Source organism: Malania oleifera, chromosome 3 (assembly GCF_029873635.1).
Source record: "Malania oleifera isolate guangnan ecotype guangnan chromosome 3, ASM2987363v1, whole genome shotgun sequence".
Taxonomy (NCBI): domain Eukaryota; kingdom Viridiplantae; phylum Streptophyta; class Magnoliopsida; order Santalales; family Ximeniaceae; genus Malania; species Malania oleifera.
In genome coordinates this window covers 125,252,940-125,279,950 of record NC_080419.1, presented here as the reverse complement: position 1 = coordinate 125,279,950, position 27,011 = coordinate 125,252,940, and the positions used below count along the sequence as shown (strand labels likewise).

The window sequence follows — 27,011 nt, the reverse complement described above, 5'->3', positions numbered from 1 at the left end:
ACATAAATTTTAGAGAGAGAAGAATAATAAGTAAAAACATATATTTCAAAATTTAAATATAAATGTTAATAAATTATTTTTATTTTAATTCATAAAAACTCCAAAATTTCTAATAAGTTTTGTAAAAAAAAATGAGGTGAAAAAAAAAAAGTATAAATTGTTTTCCACAACTAAACAAGTTCTTGACTTTTATATTGCACACAAAGTAAATTCCCCATAAATATATTATGTCTTCCTTTTTGATCGAATATAGTAATCCATGGCAAGCCCAAAAATTACAATTCACAACTCTTTTGGCCTAAAAAATTCAAAGAATTTCATCACAAACTTGAGTATCGATCGCTTGATTTTCAGTGGTTGTAACTTCATCAAGACAATCCCAAGGTCAAGGGTTTTTTTCATACACCACAATTCTTACATCAAAATGAACTTTCACCCAGCTGTTTGACCTAATGTGATGAAAGAACATGCAGCATATACTTCTGATTTTTGGCAGCTTCGCCACTTGCAAGGATAAAGACGAACTGAGAAGCTTGCTTGACTGTGATCATTGAAGGAACAAGAAGTTTGTGATTGAGGGCTGAGGCAATCAAGAAGCTAAAAATCAGAAGATTTGGTCCATCAACAAGGATATCCACCAGAGCTACTAATAATTATAGGACCTGCCAAAACATATTTCTATTGCTTCTGGAGCAGCTAAAGGTTCTGCTCATGCTTTCATCCTCCGTTGGTGGCTTTGGCAATAGTTTGTTTGTAATAGGTCCTGCCCAAAGATATTTCTCTACTCAAACCACATTAGGAAAGACAAATTAGGAAAGCAAAGTAAATTTATCGTGCTTAATATGGACATAATTTTCTTACAAAACAATGCTTTAGCAAGAATGTAGGAATGACTGGTTTCAAAATGACAATGATAATAATGTACATCCCAAAGCATAAGTCACCCAAGCATTACTGCAAGCCCTCAATGAATAAATGTGCCTCAATACATAGACATCATTGACCAGTTGTACATTTACTCAAAAAAAAAAAACTTGCCGATAATGTTTCCACTTTCCAGCCCAAAAAAAAAAAAATTTACTTTTCACTCGCATCTGACGAAGATCATTGGCCTAGCATCCCACCCTCAAAAGGAAAAAAAAAGGAAGAAAACTTGATTAACAAGAGGTTAAAGCTATGTTGATTCTCACATACTATCAGTGTCTTCAGATTGTTCCTCTTCTATCTCTCTTATGCTCTGAACTACGTCTGCAACTTTTTTTGAAATGTGTTCTGTGTGTTTCTCTAAATCTCTTAGTATTGTATTTAATTGTTCTTCGTATGCAGCACATCGGCGTTTACATTTTTGCCTCTCATTGTACAGCTCAAGGGATAGTTCTCGGATTCTCTTATCCTTCTCATCCTGCAGAAAATAAACAGTTTAGGCATCATTTATTTCACAACATGCGAAGTTCTAAAAACAAAAAATGGAAATGGGATTTTCAAGTGATTACATATCAAGGGGAAAGCTGGTAAATGTACATATAGTATGCCCTCAAATATTTGAGCTGTCCGGTTTTCTGCGCTCATGAAAACAAGTTCTACTTCTTATAATGACAACTGAAGATATTGTTCTATTCAGCCAAAGATTGTTTCCTTTGAGGGGCTACCCACTACCTTAAGGATGCATCATCCTCGGAAGGAAAATATTGAGGTCACATATTCCAAGAAAAATGACATGAATTCATCATGTTTAAGCATTTTAGATGAGAACATTCCATTTTGGTAGCATTTAAGTGCTAATAAATGCCATAGAAATCAATATGATACATATCAGCTTTCCCGGAGATATAAAAACAAATACTCAAGAAAGGATTGCATGAATCACCTATAGAAAATTGCAGGCACCACCATGAATTCACATTCATCCATCATGATTCTAAACTGTCCTAATATGTCATCAAGATACAGGGAAGGCCAGTTTAACCAACAGCAGCACACTAGTGTCTCATGCATCATCACAGAAAAACAGACGCTTCAAATATAAGAAGCATTTCGATCATCAATTTGAAGATCCATCAGTTGAATCATGAATGTATAGGTCTTCTCATGATATAGGATAACAAGTAAAATAATAATTTAGAGAGAGGAGGAGAGAGAATAGTTAGAATTAGGAAAAGTATATATTGGACTAGAAAAGTATCAAGAGTCAAGACTCCCCCACATATTAAATGCAAGTAGGAATTCAAGCTTCAACATATTGTAAAGAAAAATGATATGAAAGGCACATAAATATTACGGATGTTTGAAGTGAGATTTCTTTGTGCATTTAATAAATCATGGTTGGAGATAGCCAGTATTTATAGCGTGGAAGCAAGAGTTCTAAAATGATTTGAGGATGAACTAACTATGCCACACAGTTGCACACTAAAAGAAAAAAAATCATTTCTCAAATATGAATAAATGAAATCATCATCCATAAGATATGGAAAGCAAAAAAAATCCAAGGAGATAGAGAGAGAGAAAAGTCTGTCAAAATCATTAAATTGTGCATAGATCAATGCTAAGTTTTTTATCAGGGTAAACAAACGACTAAAAATTTTTTGCAATTTTTTTTTTACAGGGATAGGGATATAGATAATGAACCTACATTAGGTAGTTGGGTTATCAATTACAATCATATCACTCGTTTAGTAGTTTTGCCATTTAAGAAGTGAGGTAATATCAAATAAGGATGTCAACGGGTTTGTTTCAAAGGCTTTAAGGCTCATCTCTCAGTGCACCAAGGAGTGAAGTACTGAGCCAGGAATGGACATAGCCCAAAAGCTCACCATATTAAGTTGGAAACTTATCTCCGAGTTAAAAAATAAAATAAAATAAAGTTCAACCTTATCTCAGCGTGATTGTTGTCTTAGATTATGATGGTTTAAACAAAGTAGGAACGGTTCAACCAATTATTATAAAATTGTACAACTAGCTTTTGTAAACATTGATAAGCTCATCCACTTCAGTAATAATGTCATTTTGATTTAAACTCTGCTGTTTATAGAAACTAATCTCAACATACCTCACTCATTAAATGCTTTCCAGATCCCCTCCACGGGACTTTACCAGGACTCATTAATTTATGATTGTGCTCTTTAACAAACTTGGTGACTATCCACTTTTCTCCATCCCTGAAGGCTAGCCTTATCATTGCTTGACATCCTTCCCTAGTGATAGGGGGTGGGGGAAGAACTCTATCTTTTCTATATACATATTTCTTTGCTCGAAAGCCTTCCTTCGAACAAACAAAATCCTGACCAATAACCTGGTTGTTCACTCGCGAACGACGATTATGGTGTATACGCACGGTGAAACCAATACGCCTACCATAAGCAATATAAAAGTCTTTAGCTTCATCTCTTGAGTTGAAAGCCATGCCTACATATGGTTCTACGACCTCCCCATTCATAGAAAATTTTCCAGCAGATTGTTCTCCAATGTCCTCATTGCGCACACATAAATCCAAATTCTTTGGACAATCATCTTCCATCCTTTCAAGTTCTCCATCACTTTCAGCTTGCATGTCAGGGTCACCTTCATCTGAATCAAAACCATGACCAGATGGTCTCTCCATTATGGTCCTGCAGCAGAAATACATGAATCATTCTTCAGTTGTCATCATAGCGAACACACAAGAAAGAATTTGGACAAATTACACTCTACAACAAGCCTAGGTAACTTAATATTAATTCATTATAATTTAAAGTAACCTGAGTTCTGTGTCTCTCTGACAACCATTCTAATAACCACTTAACCAATGGTTCATGGTCTGCTTTGGAACGCATCCACAACAAAGATAACTTGATAAGATAAGCATTAGCATAAGGCTAGACAAAAGGGGCATTTTCCCCCCTCTCCTGGCAGTACAGTATAGCATCTTAAGTCTGGGCCTATATCATCACGTTGTTACAAGAGTCTTTGGTGTTTTTACATGCAAGCTACTACTAGATTAGTAAATGAGGGTTAAAGCCCTATAGTATCTTGACACAATATGAATTCTGTGGACAAATATTATTGTATAATGCAAGATAATGCCTTGGTAGGCATGGCTTGACAAACTGGTCACTCAGATAGTACTTCAATAAGGCGTCATCTATAGAATTCTTATTGCATGATGCACTAGAAAAAGCAGGAAAAAAAAGATACAAAAAGTTAATGGAATTCTAATAACAAAATGATGACAATAAATTGAGATTGCCATTAAAAAAGAAACAATATATTGAGAAAACTAAATCAAACCTTACGAAAACCCATAAGCCTATAACGGAAAGTAAAGCCTAGGACCGACATTACAAACAATAGACATATCTAATTCTTCAATGATCCAAGTGGAAGACTGCAGTTCTGATAGCTTATTCAAGTATTTAAATAAAATAAAAAACACTACTACTGAAAACTTAAGGACAACTCTAGGTGCAATGGTTCTTCATTTTTTTAAATAAAAAATAAAAAATTACAAGATAATAAAATATCAAATTGAAGATGACAAGTAGAAAGAGTTGTGCATCCCATGAAAATCAACTGGTTCAATTATGACTGCGTAGAATTTGAAGCTGCATATCCATCATCCAAATTATGCCATTCAAGAAAGTGGGAAGCAGTGCCACAACATATGATATGAGTATCAGCAAAAAGGGAAGTCCATATGCACCATTATAAAGATTTAATGCACAGGCTACAGGAATGAGATGAGATGCTATGCATGTTGACCCCAAAATAAAAATTCTGACCCTTCACAAGGTAAAATCATTAGGAGGTGTCTTCCTTTCTGGGCCATCATTGTGAGATTTAAATCTTGTGATAATTACAGATTTCCAAGTTCAGGATTACATATGAAACTTCCATCTATTAGTGCCTTGGGACAAAGGTGAAAGTCCAATAGTGTCAATTCTCAAGACATGAGAAAATATAAATGCTCATTTCTTCCAAGCATTACTTTGCTTCTTGAGAGTTTTTTTTTTTTTCTTCGCTGGAAATAAATAGAACAACCAAACTCATGAAAAACATAAAATAAAAATAAATCAAAGGCAAAAATCAGAACAATAAAACACCAATGCAAGAGTATCAAAACATAACACCTCAAGAACCACCTGCAGGAACCCATCAACAGAGATAGGGCTCAACAGAAAGCAACACAAACATGGTTTTATATCGCGGTAGCAGGTAACGTAACGTAACGTAACAATAACGGGTGTAACGGGAAGCGGGAGTAGCAGATGTTACACAACGGGAAGCGGGTGTAACAGTCGTGAATTTTTTTGAAGCACACACAACCTTGTGCATATTAGCATACTTGCATGCTTTAAGCTTTTAAGCCTTCTTAGAAAGAGTTTTAGTGTATTTTGGATCCTTTAGTTCGAGTAACTAAGTTATTTGGTAAGGGCAACAAGTTTACATTTGTTTTAAACCAACATTCATAGAAAAATTATGTGTGTGCATATTTATACTTCTTATTGTTCTTATCTGTGATAAATTCTTATGTATGCTAAATTAATTAATAAAACAAAATACATTATACACTCCATTAATCTTTTAGACAAAAAGACATACGAATAATACAAATACAAAATAGTTAGAAAATAAAGAAGGTTGAAATTGAAAAATATATAACATAAATATCAAATTACTAATATTATCAAAATAAACTATTTTCCTAACAAGTTAGTATTTTCAAATTATTAATTAATGCATCTCTTATGAGTACTTAAAGAAATAGTAAATTTTGTATCATTGTCATCCTCATTATAATCTTTTCCTCCTCTCACCACATGGTATATGATTTATGAGAGGGAAAAAGTGAGAAGAAAAAGTAAAAAATAAAATAAATTTCTTGGTGTAAGTGTGTAAGCGGTCACGTAACGGTTGTAGCGGCCTTTATGTAACGGTCGCGGTCTGTAACAGCCACTACAGCCGCGATTTTTCTTCCCATTGATTTCACAGTATGTAACGGTATTGGTAACCCAAAAAACCATTACGTAACGGCGTTACATAACTGTCTTAGCCGTTATTTAAAACCATGAACACAAATGACCCATTAGGATGCGTATGTTTGTTCTGTAGATATTGAATGACTGCATTATAATTTTATTATAATCACTAGGGATCAAGCACAGAGAGTGTGCAAGTATGGCACTCAGAAAAATGTCAAAAAAAAAAATTTTAATGTTTAAAAGCATAAAGCTGTTCTAAGTTTTAATTGGTTACAAGTGTGTGTGGGTGGCAATGTTTTAAAAGGCGAAGGCGTAAAGCTAGGCATTTTTACCTTTAAGAGTCGAGGGGTAAGCCTTTTGAGAATTTGTTTTTAAGATAAAAATATGTAAATAAATTATATATTTTTAAAAAATAAATAAAAATTTTAGATAATGTAAAATATAAAAAATAGATACACTTTGCTAACAACTTGTTGGCCATTCAAAAATTGCTAACTTGAATACGTGACAAAATTATGACAAGAGATAGCTATATATTCCAAAGTTCAAACTATTTTCATGATCTAAAATACAACTTTCATTTATTTTGGAAAGGCTGAGTTTCAAGATTTTTAGATTTCAACTCATATTATGACATTCATTTTATACAAACACGTAGCTAAAATTGTCTAACCAAATCTAACTTGAAAATCACATACCTAAAATGCACAAGCCTCAACTAAAAACGCACCAAAGGTATGCCTTTTTGTAACAATGTGTAAGCCTCAACATGTAATGTGTTAGCCTTTTTGGAATTTGGTATTTCTGATTGAGCCTCAAGCCATTTTAGGCATGCCCTGCCTTGAGGCGAGCATTGATTGAGCCTTTTAAAACACTAGTGGGTAGTTTTAAGCACTTACTGTTGGTTTTTTTAATATATATATATATATATATATATATATATATATATATATATATATTCACAAAAGATCCTTCCTTGATCCTTCTATATGATGATGATGGTTGTTGTTAAAATGCCACAATTTCAAGTGTCACTATCTAAAATTCAAAACCCTAGGGATTCCATTTTCACTGCCAACTTCTGCTATGGTTGGATCTTTGCACAAAAAGAAATTAATTGACTGTAAATAACTAATGTACTAAACAACAAAGAGAACACGATATATTCATTAAATGGCAACAAAGTTTACAGCTCTCACAAAGTCTCGCACTTCATTCAATGTTCTAATTTTGCAATACTTACTTCGAAAGCATCAATTGCAGTTCACCAAACACCAGGCATGAACACTAGCAACAAAAATCAGAATGCCATTTAAAGAAAACAAGAAGAAGAAGAAGAAGTAGGGACATATGAGCTGACCGATGAAAACGCGCAGGGGTGAAATTGAGGAACCGCGCCGGAGATGAAGATCAAAATCGAAAACCCTAGACCAGGCTCTGCGAGAGAGAGAGAGAGGGAAGAGCAGTGGTGACCGTCTGATCGGAAAGGTAGGACCCAGCAACGGCCGGTGGGGAACTGCTGCTGCTGTACAGACCAAGGAGGGGCGTCCCCGTGGAGCAGATTGGCTATTAAGTATGAGAACGCTTCCATACTTCCTTTTTTGGCTTTGAAAATCTTCACCCATAAGTATTATACAACTATTGATATTTTATCTATATATACATTTAAGAAATGAAAAATATTATTAACATAAGAAATTATCTCGATTCAAAGAAGTTATCAGCACATTGAAGAAGTTCAAAAAGACGATACCGGATGACGTTTTTATGAGATTTAATGGGAGATTTAGCTACATAATGAATAAGGAGAATACTCTTTCTTTATAAATATAAATATGACATAACAAGAACGATTTAAGAATGATTCAAATGTCCCTAAACAACATAGTAGAGTTCAGGAGGAAGATCTCCCTTAGCATCGGACAAAATTAGGATGGATCCCTAATTTCTATCATCAGCAGTAAAAAGAGCATTAACAAAAGCTTCAGCTTGATACTTTAAAGAAGTAGACAGTTTACAAACCCTTAAGAAACCAAAAATTCTGATAATCTTTCTTAAAAGTTTATCTTGAAGCAGTAGAAAAATTTGATAAAGTAGTGTCACAATAAATAATAGCATCATAAAAAATAACTATCAAATAACTGGGCAAAATTTGTTGCAAGGAAGATGCCTCCGATGAAAATAAATATCATCATCATTTGGAGAATCGGTATCAAGGGGAAGAGAAGCACCAACTTCATTACTAAGTCGATGCAAATTCCTATCCCTTTAGTTAAGCAAAGATCATTTCTATATTTCTGAATAAACTAAGAAATATTTGCGAGTGTGCGAACAATGTTTAATTTTTTTAATCAAGCTCCAATTGAGAGAATCAATATAGTTAAGACAATTACATCAGTCACAAATATTTACCATCTTTGTTTGTAATGGTGAACTGAACCAAAATGGTTGAACACAAGAGTAATGAAGAAAAAGGTGGTTGATATCCTCAAGATATGAACAACACAAAGGGCAGGTTGCCTCTTTTGCAATTCCAAATGAGAGGATGCTTAAAAGGTTCATCTTTATTGGAATAATGTTCATTAACAATTTTCAAAAATAAGAACTTATTTCTGTATTTATTTTAACTTAAGAATTCTAGTTAACCATTTCTTTTTGAAAACACATTGAAAATCTCAGGTCAAGTATCAATCAAGTGGCTAATCATATATTCCTATTTATTCATGGCTAGTATTTGGAAGTGAAGAGTTTTAGGGTTTGGATTTAATTTGAGTAAATTTGAAAACACTCATATAAATTTTTGGTATGTTTTGTTCAAATTCATATTCCAAATGCAGGGATAGGCAAAAGCAAACGACATAAATTTCATTTCTCGAAATTTTATCAAAAAAAAAAAAGAATCTGGTCTATAGTCTAAAAAATTCAACACATTTTTTTTCCTAATATGAGATTTAACAAAAAGACCTAAATCTTCCCACAAATTCCAAAATTATCATGAACCTTCCTAGATAGTTGATCTTCATAGTAATTATAACATCCCCTCGGGGTGGAGGACTTGATGGTAAATTAAGAAAGGGAGCATATGTGTTTTAGAAAATCAAATGTCCAAATAAGTCCAAAGAATTTTAGAACTTCAAGGAAGATCGGTGTTTTTTTTTCTCTTTTTTTTTTTGTAAGCTTTTAGAGAGGTATAGCAAAATTTTAAAACTTTATACAAGGTATATACTTATTATCAAACCTCAAGAGAGGTCCCCATCCTTATGTATACTATTATTGCTACTATTAAGAAAAGAAATTTTTTTTTTTTTTTTTTTTTTTTACAAAAAAACAAAAAATCTCTTCCCATTTTAAAAATTTATATTCAAAGTACACTTTTGAGTGATGAATAAATTAGCAAGTGTAACATTAACACATAACTACATGTAATTACTAATTTTTCTTTCTTTTTTTTTTACACATTTTTACTCATACTACACATGAGTTTCAAGTACCACAAGGGATCTACATGGCTTCAATTAATTTTTCAAATTCATAAAATTTCTCCATAATTGTTCTTAATTGAAATTTACTTACAAATAAATTTGGACATAAATTTTAAATAAAAATCTAATATAATCAAATTTACTTACCTCTTACTTAACGTTTTGATATGATCACAATGAATATCTTCAAAAAATGAGATAAAAAATAATGGGTGAGTGAGAATTTTAATTATAACAAAAATTTTCCCTCCACCACTAATTCTTTCACTCACTAATCATACTCTTCCTTTGAAAATTTTTTGTAAAAAAGAAAGGTTGAAAGCTTCTTATTTATAGGAAAATTTTGGGGAAGAAAATAAAATTTGTAAAAGTGTAGGAAGAGAGGTGAAATTATAATTTTTTTTAAATAAAGGAATGAACATAAGATCTATTAGGTATGGACTAGGTATGGGATAGGGATGGGAATCATGTGGAAAAATGAGAGTGCTTGCCGACACTCCCATTTAATTAATTTTAAATTAATTTTCTTAATTAATTAATTTTTTATTTTTTTTATTTTTTTGAAAATCATTATTATTATCATTGTTATTATTTTTAAGCTATGCTTTAGTGTGTATGTGTGTGTGTGTGTGTGTGTATATATTTTAAAATTAGGTTTGAATTTCGAAAACTCATGTGGGCTCCACATGGTCTTGTGGGCCCCTGCGCAACTTCGAGACCCAAGTGGGTCTTACGTAATTCCAATAATTCTCATAAGATTTTATGAGCCTTACACAGTTTCGAGACTCATGTGAACTTCACACGACTTCATGACTCATGTGAGTCCCATACAGTCATGTGGGTCCCACATAGAATACCTATATTATTATTATTATTATTATTATTATTATTATTATAGATTTTTACAAATTATGTCAGTCAGAACATTATTTTATGTATATGTACTTATTTATGTGTACAAGCGGTGTTTACCCTATTTATACTATGAAATTTCATTTTGACCAGGTCGACCTCCGGGGAGCGACTGAGCCACAATGGTCTTGAAGCACTCACCTAGACAAGGTATTTCTTAAACCTCAAACATGGAATCAAGGATCCCAATAGAGAAACACTTTCATTTTAATAACTATTAGTATTATTATTATACATTTTTGGGGTTATTACACTTAAAGACCCTCGGCCACCTGAAACTGTCGACAATTTCCAATTTATCCGTTTTCTTACATATAGGTTCTCAGTTGTTCTAAATCATTGACGGTTTCCTTGAGCTCCTTAAAATCATTGACGATTTGGTCTTGTACCAAACCAAATTTATTATTTTTATTTTCCGGGTCCTTACAGCTAGTGACTGGAGTGTATTGGTTCTACCTCATATTTTTTATGAAAACATGGGTTTAATTCACACTCCACGTTCTGAGAAATATTTACCATATGAAAATAGGAAAAACGGAGTCTTTGTGTAAAGAAATGCGTTGAGAAAGGGCAAACGAATAGAAATTTTCAACGAGATACCTACTCAAGGTATTGGCTCTCCTGCCTCAGTTAAGAGGGGTCATGTAAAGAACGAGTTCCAAATCACGATCGATTCCTTTTTCAAATTCTGCTGCAACTGCACATTCCTTAAGTCCCATAGGTTTGATCTTGTAGAATTTGACCCATTTTCTCATTGAGCGAAGGGTATGAAATAAATTATATTGATTTTTTGTTTAAAAGTACCATGTGAAATCTTTAGTTTTTCCTTTTCCTCTATCCCCATCGCATAGGTACAACATTTGAATCAATAGAAAACCTTCTCTTATGTATGAATCAATATTATTACATTCCAATTCCTTCTCAATCCCTCCGAAGGAAAATCCTGAATTAGATCCCAAATTGATGGGTTAGTGTGAGTTTATCCATGTGGTTATGCACTCTTCAAATAGGAATCCATTTTCTGAAAGATCTTGACTTTCATGCTTTGGTGGGTCTCCGAGATCCTTTCGATAACCTATGTTGTGTTGAAGGGATATCTATATATATGATCTGATCGATTGCATAAATCCCGCGATAGCAGTAGAACCGAGAAAGTATGCAGAAAAGACAGTTCTTTTCTATTCTATTAGTATTAGATTAGTTTTAGTATTTTAAACTAGTAGTGATCTTGGCTCATCGAGTCCTTTCTTCCATGATGAACCGTTGGCACCAATCCTACATTTTGTCTTTGTGGACCGAAAATAAAGAAGAAAAAAGGTTCAATGGTAAAAGGATCGTACCATGAAAGAAGTAAGGAGGTCAACCTCTTAGCATGATATTGAGAAATCTCATTGTTGTTATTCAAACATGCATGAAACTAATGCTTGCATTTTCGTTCATAGGTCAACTAATGCTTGAATAATTGTTGGAGACTCAAATAATAGATATGCAAGCATGATAACTTATATGATGTTTTATATCTCCACGAATATTTTTTAAACATATTTTAAATTACAAATATTAATATTGTTTAATAAAAACTTCTATAATAATTGTCTTAATTATTTATAATTAAAATTTAAATATTTTCTATTACAAATAATATAAGGTTATTATTAATAATCTTTTTACAACCTTTGCAGGTAGAAAAGAGGAATTGTAAATGATCTCTACGAGATTATTAAAAGTCTCTTAAAGAGTTTTTTCAAAAAGTGGATCTGAAAATACATTTATTTAAGTGTTTGACCAACACCACTTTTTTTTTTTTTTGTAAAAGTGCTTATTTTAAGTGAAAAGTGCTATAAGCACATTTTTTTTTAACCTAATATTTTGTTCACACATATAACAAACAAAAAATATAGGAATCCTACAATTTTTCAATGAGAAACACAACTGCAAAACAACTCATTTTCAAAAAACTTTACTCTACCAACTCATTTTAAATTTCACATTAATAATCTTGTAGAGATCATTTACAATTCCTCTTTTATACCTGCAAAGGTTGTAAAATGCATTTGCCATCAAACGCTGGCCAAAACGAAGGCCTTTTACACATACAATTGTAGTAGTAATACAAAGCTTAATGCAATAAAACCATAACTGGAGTAGTAATACAAAGCCTAATGCAATAAAAACTATAGTGCTTGGCCATAAATATGCATAATAGATTTCAGACCCGTAAACCATATTTATTATTGCTTTTGTTGCATCACAGAATATGTATACCACCAAAACTTATAATGTGGTTTTATGATTTTGAACACTTTGAAGCTGTCAAAATACAAAGAACATGAGAACCATCCCCCATTAGCCCAGGGGAGAATTTTTGTCATCAATTCTGCTTTTATAAATGGGGAAACTAAGCCCTGAAAAAAGGAAAAAGAAGAAGAAAAAGCAGTCCCAGCATTCAACCCAAAACTCACAATCACAAAAACTTGATATCTTGAGGTCTTTCCCCTTCCAAAGACATAACAATGTCCATTGTCCTCTTAAGAGGCCTGGTTACCAGCATCAAGTGGTGCTTGAGGCCGAAAAAAGGTATTGTCCCAATTGGAGATATCACCTGAATGGAGCTAGAACAAGAAGAATAGAATACATTTCATATTTTACACAATTTTCTCACAGGCAAAACTAGAGGGAAGCACATTTTTTGCGGTGCTGGTGGCTAGTTGCCTCGTGAAAGAACAACTGGGGACTGTAGGCTGATCAATGCCCAATAACCACCTATCAAAGTGAAGAATTTGTAAAAGTTTGAAGATTCATAAGAAACAGTAACAAGAATTGAGATCAGGGCAAATATAGATCATTTCTAGGCATTACAATCAGAAATGGCTATAAACAGTTTGACTTTGGTGCTTATCTTGCCAAAAAAAAAAAAAACATATATAAGTGACCTATGTGCAAACTGGAATCCAGTGGATAATAAGATATTAAATTATTATTTCTGAGTTCATATTCAGTTATATGTTATATTATCTGAGTTTGATTGTTTTTTTTAAAAGAGCATTACCAAATTATAATTTCATTTTTATACAAATAGCATTTAGCATATTCTAATATACACATTGATACAATTTAAATATGACATTCAAAACTTACTTGACATGAGAAGTTCAATCAGTTTAGAATTCAAACAGATCCCTAAATCAGTAAAATTATCAGAATATAACTTGGAGTACTCAGATCATGATTTATGATTCAACACACTAATATCCTTTCCATACAAGCTCTAGAAAGTATGAAAGTTGCCATTGACTTTAGGCTTCAAACCCCAAACAGCAAGGGAGAACCACCATTGACAATCATAAGAATGAACCCAGAAGGTATATTCTTCCAGTTTTTTTCAAGGAATAATTGGTATGCAAAAACATTTGGGGCAATAAGGGCCAGATTTGGTACAAAATCTGTCGAGTCAGAATTCAAAACTGATTTTTACACCATCATTTGAATTCAAAACAGAAACTGACAGGTAAAAACAACTGAGCTTTAGAGAAAACGCATGTTTTGAAAATTAATCAATCTAAAAAAGAGTTCACTGCTCAAAGATTTGCAGTAACAAAGTGAAATCAGATAATAATCACTTCTCATAATCAATATTCAGATTTGGTTCTGTTATCAGTTTAAAGTTTAAAAAAAAAAGAGAGTGAAAAGCGCACAAGATTGTTGATTACAGCAGGATAGATGAATTCAAAAAAATAGGCATTTTAAATTTCCGACAGGATTGCGGTGCCTCTTCCTCCAGGAATAATTACAATAGCAGACCTACTACCATTTTGCTACTAATAGTCTAAAAAAACTCAGGTAGTTTTCCTCAAAGTCGCCACTAGACAAACTTTTAAATCTTTAATAGATAGTCCCTAACCTCGGTGGTCTAAGCCCATGGTTTTCCATTTAGACCATATGCTCGCCAGGAATGGAGATGACTTTTTAGGGGCAACCTCATTAAAGTCTTCCCAAACTAGAAATAGCAATTCCTAACTCAGGGCATCCAGCCTGCCAAATAAGGCTTAGTTTGGCCCCTCTATGGCTGATGAATAGAAACTTTTAAAGGGAACTGATGAAAAAGAGCTGATTCAGGTGTTTGTGAAGGGGGTTAAAAAGAGCTGCTAGAATGAAAAAAGCTAATCCTTAGGTGTTAGGTAAAAAATTTGTTATGTGCATGAAAGTGTTTAGAATGGGAGTCTTTTAGAAAATGTAATTAATGCGTGAATAATTCTGTGATATGTGAAAAAAATTAAAGACACGAATGAAATACAATGCTTCCCAATCTGCTAATCCAAATCCAACACATATATAAATACACTAGTATAATACACATTCGATATATACACACTAACATAGCTTTTCTTGAATAACTGATATTATCCTATTTATGGAAGAATTTAAATTGTTTACCTATATTTTTTTTTCTCATTAAAACATGCTTAAATTTTGTTGTGGTTGCCAGGTCATCCAAATTATAACAGAATTTAATGCAGGCCAAAAGTTATTTTGAACTTCTAATCATTGTTTGCACTGAAAATTTAATTGAACCAATCCAAATCCAAATGTCAGTCCTAGTCCAAATTGCAGAGGGAAGAAAATGCAGTAGACTCGGGTATCTAATTTCAGAAGAGGCAAAAAGTGATATGATCCAACTTAACTAGAATAGATGCATCTCAGATAGCACTCACCCTAGTCAGAGCACACACTATTCTGCTCTTCAGATTCAAATTCTCTTAAGTTGTTAGCTATGACTTCAACCTTCAAAGACAGTTGTTGTGTGTGTTCCTCAATATACTGTAAAACCGTCCGTAGTTGCTCTTGGTAAGCTGCAGATTTTTTTCTCTCACGGTGCAACTCTGTGGACAGTTCTCGGATTTTCAAATCCTTCTCATCCTACATACAAAGTAAGGTAAATGTTAAACCATTGAACAACAAAGTCGATATAACTAGCTTGAGAATTTTTTTATGGTACACCACAAACTCACCCAATTCAAGCACCCACAACATGAACTCTCCAAGATTGGAGGTCAAGGAGGTCAGGAGGTGCACTATTGGATCAAAGGCACTAGTTTCAGAATTGTATTACTAAGGAGAAAAAAAAAAATTGTTACATGCTGCTGCATGATGACACAATTTAGAGTGTTTAGACACAGAATTTGATTTGTCTTACCTTGAAGATCACTTGATCAGATTGGAATATCAAGCATCCAATTTATGGAAAAATTGGACATAAAACTAGAAGTTGTAATTGAAGTTGTAATTATCCAAGCAAGACTGTTTTTGAACCAATTGATGGCGTAAAAAACTAGTGGTGTGCAACTATATGAGGATGGAAGCATCATGCAAAGTCCTGCCTTCCTTTAATTCACATGAGCGCGATGTAACAATAGTGTCAACATGTGCCAAAGGCTCACCTCTATTGAGGTGAATCTCTAAACTGCCCTAACACAAACGGCAAACTTGAAACTAGAGAATGTGAAATGGTGTTGAGATGTAGATTAAAAAATGTTAACAGAGTCGTCACTAACCTACTTTATCCTAGGTGATGTTAGAATACCTAATTAACTACTACTGATTAATTGGTCAACTAACTACACCCAAGGTCCAAAGAACCGAAAGTCGAATGTCTGCATTCCCAAGCCAAGTTCAGGTGTACATTTATGTGAAGGGAAGGTACTAGCACCCCCTACACATCTGTTCTACAAACGATACCTACTAAACTAAGCATAATCACCAATTTACATTCATTGTGCTTTTTTTAATTCACATTACTTTTCCATTTAATACGGTTCCACTTTGCATTCCCACGACATTCCGATTTGAAATGCAAGGCTTTCCTCACCTTAAGAAAATCGATAGAGGGTGTTATTGAGTTTTCCTATGGGCATTTATCGTTGGATTAATTAATTAATTCAGGTGTACATCATCTTTCACGCAACTCAAGTCATTCACAAGTCTCAAAAGAACCTCAAAGCCATTTTAGAGAATCATTCAAGCGTGCTACTCCTCAAAGTTTAAGCATCACATACAATACATGAAGCAATAAGCCAGCCAAACATGAAATAAGCTAAAAAAAAGGCGCACATGCACAAACAAATCAAATCATGCACCAATCATCATTCAATGGGAGCCAAATGGCATTAATGAGGGCCCTAGTTCATTCAACACACTCAAAAAAAAAAAAAACACACACACACACACAGAACAACCCAAACACAATGGGAAATTCCTATTGGGTTTTCAACCTTTTACTCGTTTTTTTGTGGTTTTTTGAACATTTTTGAAAAATAAAATCTATGACAAAATGCTCCTAAATTTCAAATAAAAAGCTCAAAAATAACTAGAAATTTTTTGGAATTTTATTTACCTTGTTTTGCTTTTTTTTTTTTTTTTTTTTTTTATTTTTCATTATTTAATAACAAATAAAAACAACCCATAATTCCATAAATGAATATAAACGAATTAAAAAAATGACTTTAACCCTAAAAAAGTAGAAAAATAAAACTCTTTCTTATTTGAAAAAAAGCATTTCTAAATTAATAAAAATGTAGTTTTACTAAAATAAAAAAAATGAAAGACAAAAAAAAATTGGAAAATAAAAATAATAAAAACCTATGAAAATTATCCTTACATTAAAAAGATTTTTTTCCTGATTTTCACACATATTTTTGGGAATTCGTCGCGAAAAGGAAACTATTTTTAAGGTTTTTTAAATTAAAAACAGGATAAATAAAATAATATAAAAAGAAGAAAGCTGGTCGGTTGGGTTTAAGAGGACTGGTCGACCAGTCCACTGTAACTTAAACTAAACATGCGCGGCATGTGAATCACATAAACCCTCCAGAGAACTGCTGTGCTTTCCAAGCTAGCCACCACCGGCGATAATGGCAATGATGCTGCTTCTTGACTATCTAAGGATTTTCCGACCCTCTATTTGTATCTTTACAATCCCCAGACCATGTTCTCAATCCCTAAAACCCCACAAACCTTCATGAACATGAAAAATCTAACTAAAATCACTCCTCTTCAATACTCACCTTTATCCTCTCTCTTTATCTACTAGTTTTCCTTCTCCCTAAACTATCACATCAGGATGGCTATTTCTGCAAAAAACTTAGTTTAAGCACAAGCATAAAAACACCAATTTTGAAAAGAAAACAATTGTGATCTTTATGCAATGGTGAGACCAACATTGCAACTTGAACATGTATATGCTATCAAAATCATGACTTAAACATGCATCAAAGCTGGGAACTTTAGCACAATCAAGCAATCAAAATTGGGTTCAATCAACACATGGATCAAAGGCTTAAACTTTTACTTAAATAACGCATTCATATTCAAGTTCATACCACATACATGCTTCAATCTTAACCTATAGCATCACATCAAAAGGATATCAAGAAACATACCTTGATTTTTTTCTTGGTAAGATCTAAAACTCAAGAGTGTATATGCTTGCCTCATTTTTTTTCCATCTATGTTCTTCCTCATTGGATGTATAACTTCTCCAAGACTCCAACGTGGACTCCTCTTCTCTTTCTCTCTTCCTCTTTCTTCCTCAAAGTGAACAAGTACTCTCGTATCTTCTGTCAAAGTGAATGATCCCATTGATCCCTCTTTTTGCAATTGAATGTGTATTCTCTTTTCTCAAGACTTGCTTCTTTTATATAGAGCAAGGGAAGCAAGAGTGTAGCCCTAAACTCCTATTTACCAAAAACACCTTTTAGAGACAAGGAAATCCATTCCTTGTCCCATAAAAGTTTTTTGGAAGCAAGCCCCATCTTATTTTAAGGGAAAATCCTTAATTCATTTAAGGATAACTCCCTATTTGACAAAATTAAAGCAATTGAACCCCAAAAATGAAATTGAGAGTCCCAGTTTTGAGTTGCAAAAGAAATGACGTAGAGCAGGGCGAAAAGATATCAATTAATTGCTTAGTGACCAATTAATATCCTTTATCCTCCAATTAATTAAGAAATTTCCATCCCGAACAAAATTGGGTGTCCACAAAAAGAACTAGGGGAACTATTAATAAACTATGTTGTGTTCATGTATTGATCAAATGCCCTAAGATATGACTGCAAAACTTTCAAAGATTCATGTTCATAAGCTGTGTGTATAAGCTTTGGACTGCCCATCTTGCCGCTATAATCTTTCCTCCTTTCTCTGAACTTGCAAAACAGGGAAAGATTAAGTAGAAGATATTGAACATGACACTAGAAAACTCTTTTTGGTTGTTAATCCTCAAATTATCAACTAAGCCTGCAAAGTTCTTGACTTTTTGAAACAACCTAAGAAAGAAAGAAAGAAAAGTTGATGCTACATTACATACATGTTAGGGACACAATGGCATATATGCAAGTTGATGCTACCAGTAACAAGATCCGACATATGGCATCCCTGGTTGCACGTGCATATATGCAATATAACCTGTTTCACTCACATTCTAACTACAATGTGTCACTGATTTAACCAGGATATGTACATCTAAAAAATAGGGTTACAAGTTAATGTAGACCCCACCTGAACAAAAGTAGATACAAAAAGCATAAAGGTCAAGAAAACAAAAAGATAAGAGTGCTCTTTTTCCTGTAGGTATTTAGCTCTGTACCCTTGAACACCATCCAATTGCCCTCCATCCATAAGTACCACATCAACCCAAGCAGAGTATCCCTCCACAATGCTCTAGCACAACTAATCCTGCCTCCAAAATCTTAAGACTCCAGCATATTCATGGCTGAAGATGGCATCATATGGGAGAATACCAAACAGTTGCCAAATCACACACCAAAGCTCCCACACCACGGAAAACTGCAATAAAAGATGACTGGCATTCTCTCTGTTACTGATACATGAATTGCCAGTTGACTAAAGCCCTACCTTGCATACTCAATATGAAATAATTAAAATAGTCCCCTAACCAGCTGTCCAGGCAACAAAAGGCCACCTTTTTTTTTTTTGGACAGTTGACAGTTACACAGCTTTCCAATGAGGACTCACCACCTCTTAACAGCTTATAAAAGGATTTGGAGAGAACCAGCTATTCTGCCTTTCCTCCATACTATCCTATGTATCGAGAGGACATAACGGGATGATTTTGTTCCATAGTAGATTGCTGGATAATGAAAATATTCCCGTTTGCTTCTAATCTAAAAAATTTAGTCGTCCACAGAATTGGAAACTATGGATAATTATGTGTGATAATAAAACAACAAATACAAATGCTATTCAGAACTTGAGCCCAAAAGTCAGTCATCTCATCTGAATTAAGAAAATCATTTTCTTTGCATTCCTTTCTTGACATTTGACAATTTTTTGGAACTAATATTATTCAACAATGGTTACTAAAAAGTATATTCTTCGCCAAAAACTGCTCCAAAACATACCTCAGAGAATGCAATTCTATGTGACCTTCGAGGCGGTAATTTTTTAGGATTCAGCTCATGATTATGCTCCTTTATAAAACCATAGATAACCCACTTTCCCCCATTCTTGGCAGTTATTCTTAACATTGCGTTGCATCCCTCTCTGGTGGCAGGTCTCAATGGGAAAAATATGTTTTTTCTGTTTGCATTCTTTTCTGCACGAAAACCTTCTTTTGAACAAACGAACTCACGACCAATTATTGAGTTGTCTTTAAGTGAACGCCTAGTACGATTATTCCGTATGGTAAAGCCCATTCGCCTACCATACATCTCATAAAATTCTCTAGCATCCTCTGCTGAATCAAACTCCATGCCAATGAATGGTTCAAGAGGTAAATGTTCAACAGATGGCTGAATCACACCATTATTTCCATCCAGAGTATCTGATAGCTCATCTTCTGCTGCTTCCTGCCCATCGAAAGTTTCAGCTAGCCACTGCCTATAGATTCTGTTTGAGTTAAAACCTTCGCCAGATGTGCTTGCCATTGGGAAAGTACTAGAAAATAAGATAGGTAACAGCATCAAACAACATCACAGGAGTCAAAACATGGACGAGAAAACTGCAAAATCAAGTAAGCAGTACTGAATATTCTCATTGCATATAATTCACTCCAAAATATTAGAAAGCAGCCAAAGTACGTTTAATTATTAAATTATTCATTTGAAATGCAACAAAGCATATACAAAAGCCATACCAACTCGCAAGGAGTTAGCAGGCAATAATAATTCTGTGTGTGCGTATTTGAAATGGGTTCTCAATCTAGATCATCTTTGCATGATCCTATTGTGACCCTAGCCAACTACAAACCAACAGCAGGTAAGGCAGATTCCATGAACTTATAATGACTGAAATCAAGATGATACAAAAACACATAAAAATACAAGAAAATCAAGGATAAAGCCTAGTTTTCTTTTACTATGGCATTTTCATATTAAGATATTTAATCCTTCCATTCCACATATGGGAGGAAACTATGAAATAGATGCACTTTATTCAGCAAAAAAACTGTCATGTAACAGCCATTTAAAACACTAATGCATGAAGCAAATTTTGACCTAGTTTTTTCAAAAAAAAATTACTTCCCAGAGCTTTGATACATTTCGAAATCGAGAAATTTCTACTAGAGCAGGTGCTATCCAAGAACAATTAGCTGATCTGGATTTGCGAATTATTATAGATTACTCATTGGTATAATAAAAAGAATTAAGGGAGGAAGCGTCCACAGGGTATGAATGGGAAGATCGAAAAGTTGGAAGAAGAAGGGATTTTTTGTTTAGACACATGAAATTAGCTAAACATTTTATTTGAACAAATGTAGAACCAGAATGGAAAATTTTGTGTCTATTATCAGTATTTCCTCCCGATATGAGACCAATTACCAAACTCAAAATAGTGAGCAAGTCCTCTTGTCGTCAGTAAGATAAAGAAAATACCTACACACCTGGTCTGGACATCTCATTGTGTTATAAAGTTCAATAGAGTTGGATTCATGCAAAAATCATAACTGATTCCCCCATTGCCCCATCACACTTAGACAGCACATGCACTTCTTCATAACATGACAGATAAAGCAAAGACATTTCAATTATTTATCCATCCTATACAGGACATAAACAATCAAAGAACTTGCTATCAAAAAAATCCATGGTTCTCAAAATCGAGATTCTACGATCCAGATTTGCCTAATTGAGATCATATGAAGAATCGAAATCAAGTAGGATTGCACTACGACCGTGTCACGATCATTAATATTGATTATGATTGCACTTGGGATCCTGCTAATCCTACTTGCGCAACAAAAATATGGATTTTTTCTGTTTAGGATTTTAAATAAAAAAGCCAAACCTCTATTTTTATTGGCCCAAACACTTTAATTTTGCAATGCACACAAAAAATTTGGTCCTGTTAGCCCAAATAGGTCAAAATAACAAGCATTACCTGGGATTGTTCGTTTGAAATCAAGAGAACAGCTAAGCATCTCCTGAAAGCTCTCTTCCTTAGAAACCAAAAGCTCTCTCAGAGCTTGGAGGGTCAAGTTGTCTATCAGCTAGCTGGAATTGTTCCTCCTTCCAGCAGTAGCTGGAAATATATTTCAAGTTGCTTTTCCTTTGGACATCATCCTCCTTTATTTTTGTTAAGACCTACTTTTTACGCATTTTGAATTGTTGTCAGATAAGCAAGATTTTTGTGGCCTCTGTATGCCTCCTTGCATTTGGCTTTTGACCTTTTCGTGAATTATAATTTTACCTCAAGAAAATTAAAACGATAAAAAGTAAAAAATATATGGTGGTTTCCACATCCCGTGTAACTATCCTGCATCATTTGTAATAAGTGCAATACTACATACTACAACAAAACCGAGCCTTAAGTCCCACTAGGTGAGGTTGGCTACATGAATCCTTTTCCAATTTATGTGATCATGGGCAATGCAATGCTACATACTGCAGTAAAAAATAGAAAAACATTTAGATTTAGATACTGATAGTTCAACACTAGGAGTCGGATATTTGTACGTTATTTAATCCAGGGTTTGGCAGCTCTCTGAGTTAGATTCCCACAGCAACAAAATACCAAAATGGACTGTATTATTTATAAATGAAATATTGACTCATCCAAACCTAGATGAATAAAAAGTGCCAAAATTGATCTAGAGCTTTGCACTCACTCCCTGCAAGTCTTTTAACTACTCAAATCTATTCACACTAGCATGAAAATACGAACATCCAGAACCTGGAGCATTATATATCTAGTGTATCAAGCAATATCTTATCTCCAATCATTCATCTCCACCACTTGACTAGATAATAATGTTTTTTTCAATTTAAAAGGGTCTGCAGAATAGATGACTTTAACTCATCAAATGAAACAATACAGTTTATCTTATAAGAGGAAATCATCAACAGAACCCAGCCAATTTCACTATGGCAGCAGAAAAGCACACTTATTGAAGAAGTAACTCAATAGAGAAGAGGCAACGAGCACTGAATCTTTTACAACTATTTCAACTTGAACTATGGATTTGTTGAACTCAAATACCGAAGCTCTTTTATACTACTCTGCTCACCATTTTGGAAAGACTTCTCTTGATTGCTTCCAGAAAACTACTTCAAAAAAACTAAGTTTAAGATTTTGAGTTTCATCACTTCTCCACTGATATTGCACTAATTCTTATTTTTTGGATCATCATATTTCCCAAAAAAGCCAGCCCAGCCCAGCAACTAAAGATGCAAGATTTCTATATCTACCCAAAGAAATACCAAAAAATACAGAAATTAATTGTAAAAACTAAGTGATGAAGAGAATGAGAGCTGTACCGGAGCTCGTATGTTTCCGGAAAACGTCACGAAATGAGCCTTCACAATGCAAATCGACCATCAACTGTTCAACACAACGCATCATATATATGCAAATATATACATATACGAAGAGATTATGTGTTGAAGCTTGCTGTGGTTGAAGAATTTTAGAGAGACTTTGATAAATTTAGGGAAAAGTACAGAAATAGAGCAAAGCAAAGACCAGGGGCGGGGAGGAGAACAAGAGAGACGGAATGAAAACATTTTGGGATTTTCTGGGTTTTGATACAATGGATCTCGGGTTCCACGTGTTAGAGGAAGAGTGGAGTCTATGCTCACCGCCATTGATCTGCTGTGAGCTTATCATTGCCTGGGGAAATAAAATAACAGTAAAAACAGACCGTGAAGAAATTGACTAAACGGCTCTCTCAGAGCGCCGTCTGTGGGAATCGAACCCACGACCACATGGTTAAAAGCCATGCGCTCTACCGGCTGAGCTAAGACGGCTCTGACGCTCATTTCGTGGCTATTTTAAATTTTCAAATTGTATTTTGATTTTATTTTGTACAATTTTTAAATCATTTTAATTTTTTAATTATAAATTATATGCTTATTACATTTTAATTTTATGTTTAATTTTTATTTTATGTTAATTCATATTTTAAAAATATAATGTTTACAAAATAACTATATATATATATATATATATGACATAATAAACACATAAAAATGCATTAAATGAAAGTTATTGTAAGAAAACATTATACCCAATTATTAAACACTTTTAAAAATTTTCTATCCTTTTTTTTGGAGAACTATGAATTGGGACTGTATTTAGTAGTTCTGTTTATATTTAACAACTCAGCATGACAATCACAAAAATCTTGAGACAGATAAACTTAATCTAAAAACAACTCAATTTATTTAAATCAAAGTTAAATATGACTTAAAATTTTAAAATTAATATTTTTAATAAGTAACATAATAAATATCGAAATTAAGATGATACGTAATTAATATACTTGAGAGTCTACTTTTATTTTCTTTTATAGAGTCTATCACCGCACAATAGTAATTAATTTGGGTGTTGGGACTTACGAAAAAAATAAGTTATATGTAGCCAGCTATTATATGTCAAAACATCATATTTCAGTATTTTTTTATTTTATTTTATGTTTTTGGTATTCATTTTATTGGGGAAATATAAGTTCAATCGATATTAAACACTCTTGCTCAACAGCATAGCCCAAGAACAAGAAAAGCACTCAAAGGCCCCCATGGGCATGACGCGAAGGAAAGATATCAGCAAGTAAGAAAGAGCATTGGAAATTCAATTCCAAGTAGATACACTCACGGAGTTAGCGGTACCTGTGAATGGTGAGAGTTTACTCTGTGAATCAACGGGGACTGTGAATAGTGAGAGTTCGTTCTGTGAGCCAGCGGGGATCATGAATGGTAATAGAAATGTGTCGTGGGGGTTGGATTGACCGAACGTCCAACTGATACACAAAAGTCGTATCCACATTCCGGACTTTGTCTTGATCAACGAGACTTGGGGGTGGAGGACGCTGATTCGTAGGTTTGGCATCGTACCAAGGGGTCCGAAGGGCTCGTTGGTGGTTAGAGTTCCTATCTAATAAAAAAAAAATGCTCTCAAAGGATAAGGCGTCATGTGTGCAGGCGTGGGATTAGTCTCTCTCGCCGGTTCCGTCCGGTTGCGTGTTAGGTTATATGCCCCGAAGGGGAGTATCCACTGGAGAGTCTGCTGGTGGTGATAGAGATGAGAGAAACCTAACGTAATCGAAAAAAATAAAAAATAATAAAAAATGAAAAAAGAAGAAGAAGAAGAAGAAGAAAGGCTCTCAAACAGTCTAATCAAGAAATAGAAAGAAACCATGCTTTTCCCTCTACTTAGTCTAACTTTGCCCTATCCTATAGAAGGCCAATTCTTTTCAAAGCTACCAAGGCCTTCCCACCAAACTCCGAGGCTCATATTTTAAGAGAGGTTAGAAATTTTTGAATCACTTCATCACATATTTTGCTTACATCAAAAATAATTTTAGATAAACCTAACAAACCTCTTTATGTAAGCACATCAACTTAAATTGGAACAAGTATGAACATTTATAAGACACTCATTATTATTATTTATGCAACCACGTTTTTTTTTTAGCATAGGAGAAACCTTAAGATGTAATTTGAAGCCTCTTAGGCATTTGATCCACAACAAGAATTGAACAAATTAAAATGCACCAAACAAAAAATAAAATATAAATTACTTTGTTGCATTTAGTATAAAATATACATCAAGGTTCTACTTTGAATCCTTACCTTTTTACTTAAGTGATTTATGAATTTAAATAAATATCCGAAATAATATTTCTTGGTGTATGTTGGTTATAGATCATATTGTGTTAATTCATGATAATAGAAATTTGGAAAATCGCATTAGAATTTAAAGGTTTTAGGTTAAGTGTGAATGAGAAATAATATATGAAATGTAATTTGATTCATGATAATAAGAGCAGGGTGGAATATAAATTAGAACTTTGAAAAATCACATTAGAATCTAAAGGTTTTAGGGTTAAATATGAATGAAAAATAATATATGAAATGTAATTTGATTAATGATAATAGGAACAGGGTGGAATCTAAATCAAAACTTAAGAAAACCGCATTAAAACTAAAGATTGTAGGTTAAGTATGAACAAAAAATAATATATGAAATGTAATTTCATTAGTGAAGGAGTAGTGGTTGAGATAAGTTCAAACTTGATAATCAAACATTAATAGCACTAATACATTTAGATATTTTTGATATATTATACAAGTGGAAAAGGAAAATTGAATAAAATGTAGTCCATCTAATTAAAACAGGTTAGGTGCAATATAGGAGTGCATCAGATTTGTTGTGTGCTTAAAAGAAAATTTTCATAAGATGACTATAAGATTGACTGTGTTTTATAGTTCAAAATGTTGAAAAACTAATAAATAACGTTTATAAAAAGTAAAAGTTGTTTAAAAGTAGATGTCAAACTAGATGAGTGGTATAATATCAAAAGATAAAATAAGAAACAAACGTATACACAATAATTTAGGCATAGCACTGGTCGAATATAAATTATGAAATTAATGATTTAAATGGTTTGAGCATTTGAAACGTAGACCTAGTATAACATCTCTAAGGAAAAATGAGTTACTTATTATTTTTGGCATTAAAAAAAAAAAGTAAACCTAAAATAAATTGGAATAAGGTAGTAATGAAGGATTTAATAGTTTTTAATCTAATAGAGAAAAACACTTTCAATTGTACGAAATTGAAAGAAAATGATTCAAGTAACTGATCCTACATAGTGAGACTCAAGGTTTGTTATTGTTGTTTGTTGCATTTCGTAATTAGAATAAGAATTTTATTATAATGTCTAGACATTAGTATTGGGGGTAATTTAACTTTTAATAATGTTGCTAATAATATAAAATTTATGATAATTTAATATGAAATAATAATATCATAAATCATTAATCACATTATAATATTTATTATAATTAAGTATATTACAATTTATATTGACTTAGCACGTGCAATTTTGGTAATCCTCAGCAATTGCAAAAGTTAAGCAACATATTTTTATACCTCTGGTATTGGTCTAATTTTTTAGATTCCAAATTTTAATTATTATTTTTTAAATGTTAACAAGACCTCAAAAGTTTAAGTTTTTTTTTCAACCCTAGTTTTAAGTTTTCTTTTTTTTTTTAAATGTGAGCTTCACTTGTAAAAAAAATAATGTTGCGGGGTAAAAAAAATAGTTGGGATGCTCCTTCGACTCTCGTTGACCTAAAAGAAGAAAAGAACAAAGGCTTGGAGGACCCGGGGTGTACTCCGGGGGATCACTCCGATGCCTAAGTAAGAGGAA

The 27,011-nt window shown here is 33.3% G+C and overlaps 2 protein-coding genes and 1 non-coding gene across 7 annotated transcripts; all 3 read right to left on the bottom strand.

Moving 5' to 3' along the window:
- Positions 1–196: 196 nt before the first annotated feature.
- LOC131150346 (protein FAR-RED ELONGATED HYPOCOTYL 3-like) lies at positions 197–7,585 on the bottom strand. Of its 2 annotated transcripts, none has more exons than XM_058101006.1 (4): positions 7,315–7,585; positions 3,047–3,605; positions 1,195–1,402; positions 197–781 (listed from the first exon to the last, which is right to left on the bottom strand). In XM_058101006.1, exons 2-4 carry the CDS (start codon positions 3,596–3,598, stop codon positions 654–656), a joined length of 888 nt encoding a protein of 295 aa, XP_057956989.1. In that variant the 5' UTR covers positions 3,599–3,605; positions 7,315–7,585; the 3' UTR covers positions 197–653. The 2 variants fall into 2 exon arrangements, with proteins under 2 accessions (XP_057956989.1, XP_057956990.1); XM_058101007.1 differs by having other exon boundaries at positions 197–763; positions 7,315–7,564.
- A 4,970-nt stretch (positions 7,586–12,555) lies between these two features.
- Positions 12,556–23,477, bottom strand: LOC131150345 (protein FAR1-RELATED SEQUENCE 5-like). Of its 4 annotated transcripts, none has more exons than XM_058101002.1 (4): positions 23,116–23,353; positions 19,762–20,360; positions 15,061–15,265; positions 12,556–13,111 (listed from the first exon to the last, which is right to left on the bottom strand). In XM_058101002.1, exons 2-3 carry the CDS (start codon positions 20,320–20,322, stop codon positions 15,062–15,064), a joined length of 765 nt encoding a protein of 254 aa, XP_057956985.1. In that variant the 5' UTR covers positions 20,323–20,360; positions 23,116–23,353; the 3' UTR covers positions 12,556–13,111; position 15,061. The 4 variants fall into 4 exon arrangements, with proteins under 4 accessions (XP_057956985.1, XP_057956986.1, XP_057956988.1 ...); XM_058101003.1 differs by having other exon boundaries at positions 19,762–20,296; XM_058101005.1 differs by lacking the exon at positions 15,061–15,265 and having other exon boundaries at positions 19,762–20,296; positions 23,116–23,477.
- A 54-nt stretch (positions 23,478–23,531) lies between these two features.
- Positions 23,532–23,604, bottom strand: TRNAK-UUU (transfer RNA lysine (anticodon UUU)). The gene has a single exon. It is a non-coding gene; the product is annotated as a tRNA-Lys (tRNA).
- Between the last annotated feature and the right edge of the window lie 3,407 nt (positions 23,605–27,011).

What these genes read in the sequence shown, in the direction of transcription:
- LOC131150346 (XM_058101006.1), bottom strand. Translation starts at nt 3,598, where the DNA reads ATGGAGAGACCATCTGGTCATGGTTTTGATTCAGATGAAGGTGACCCT. An exon ending in GAAAGCATTTAATGAGTGAG is followed by an intron (nt 1,403 to 3,046) that starts GTATGTTGAGAT and finishes TATTTTCTGCAG; the next exon opens with GATGAGAAGGATAAGAGAAT. An exon ending in ACAATCTGAAGACACTGATA is followed by an intron (nt 782 to 1,194) that starts GTATGTGAGAAT and finishes TGGTTTGAGTAG; the next exon opens with AGAAATATCTTTGGGCAGGA.
- LOC131150345 (XM_058101002.1), bottom strand. Translation starts at nt 20,322, where the DNA reads ATGCTGTTACCTATCTTATTTTCTAGTACTTTCCCAATGGCAAGCACA. An exon ending in ATAGAATTGCATTCTCTGAG is followed by an intron (nt 15,266 to 19,761) that starts GTATGTTTTGGA and finishes CTTTGTATGTAG; the next exon opens with GATGAGAAGGATTTGAAAAT.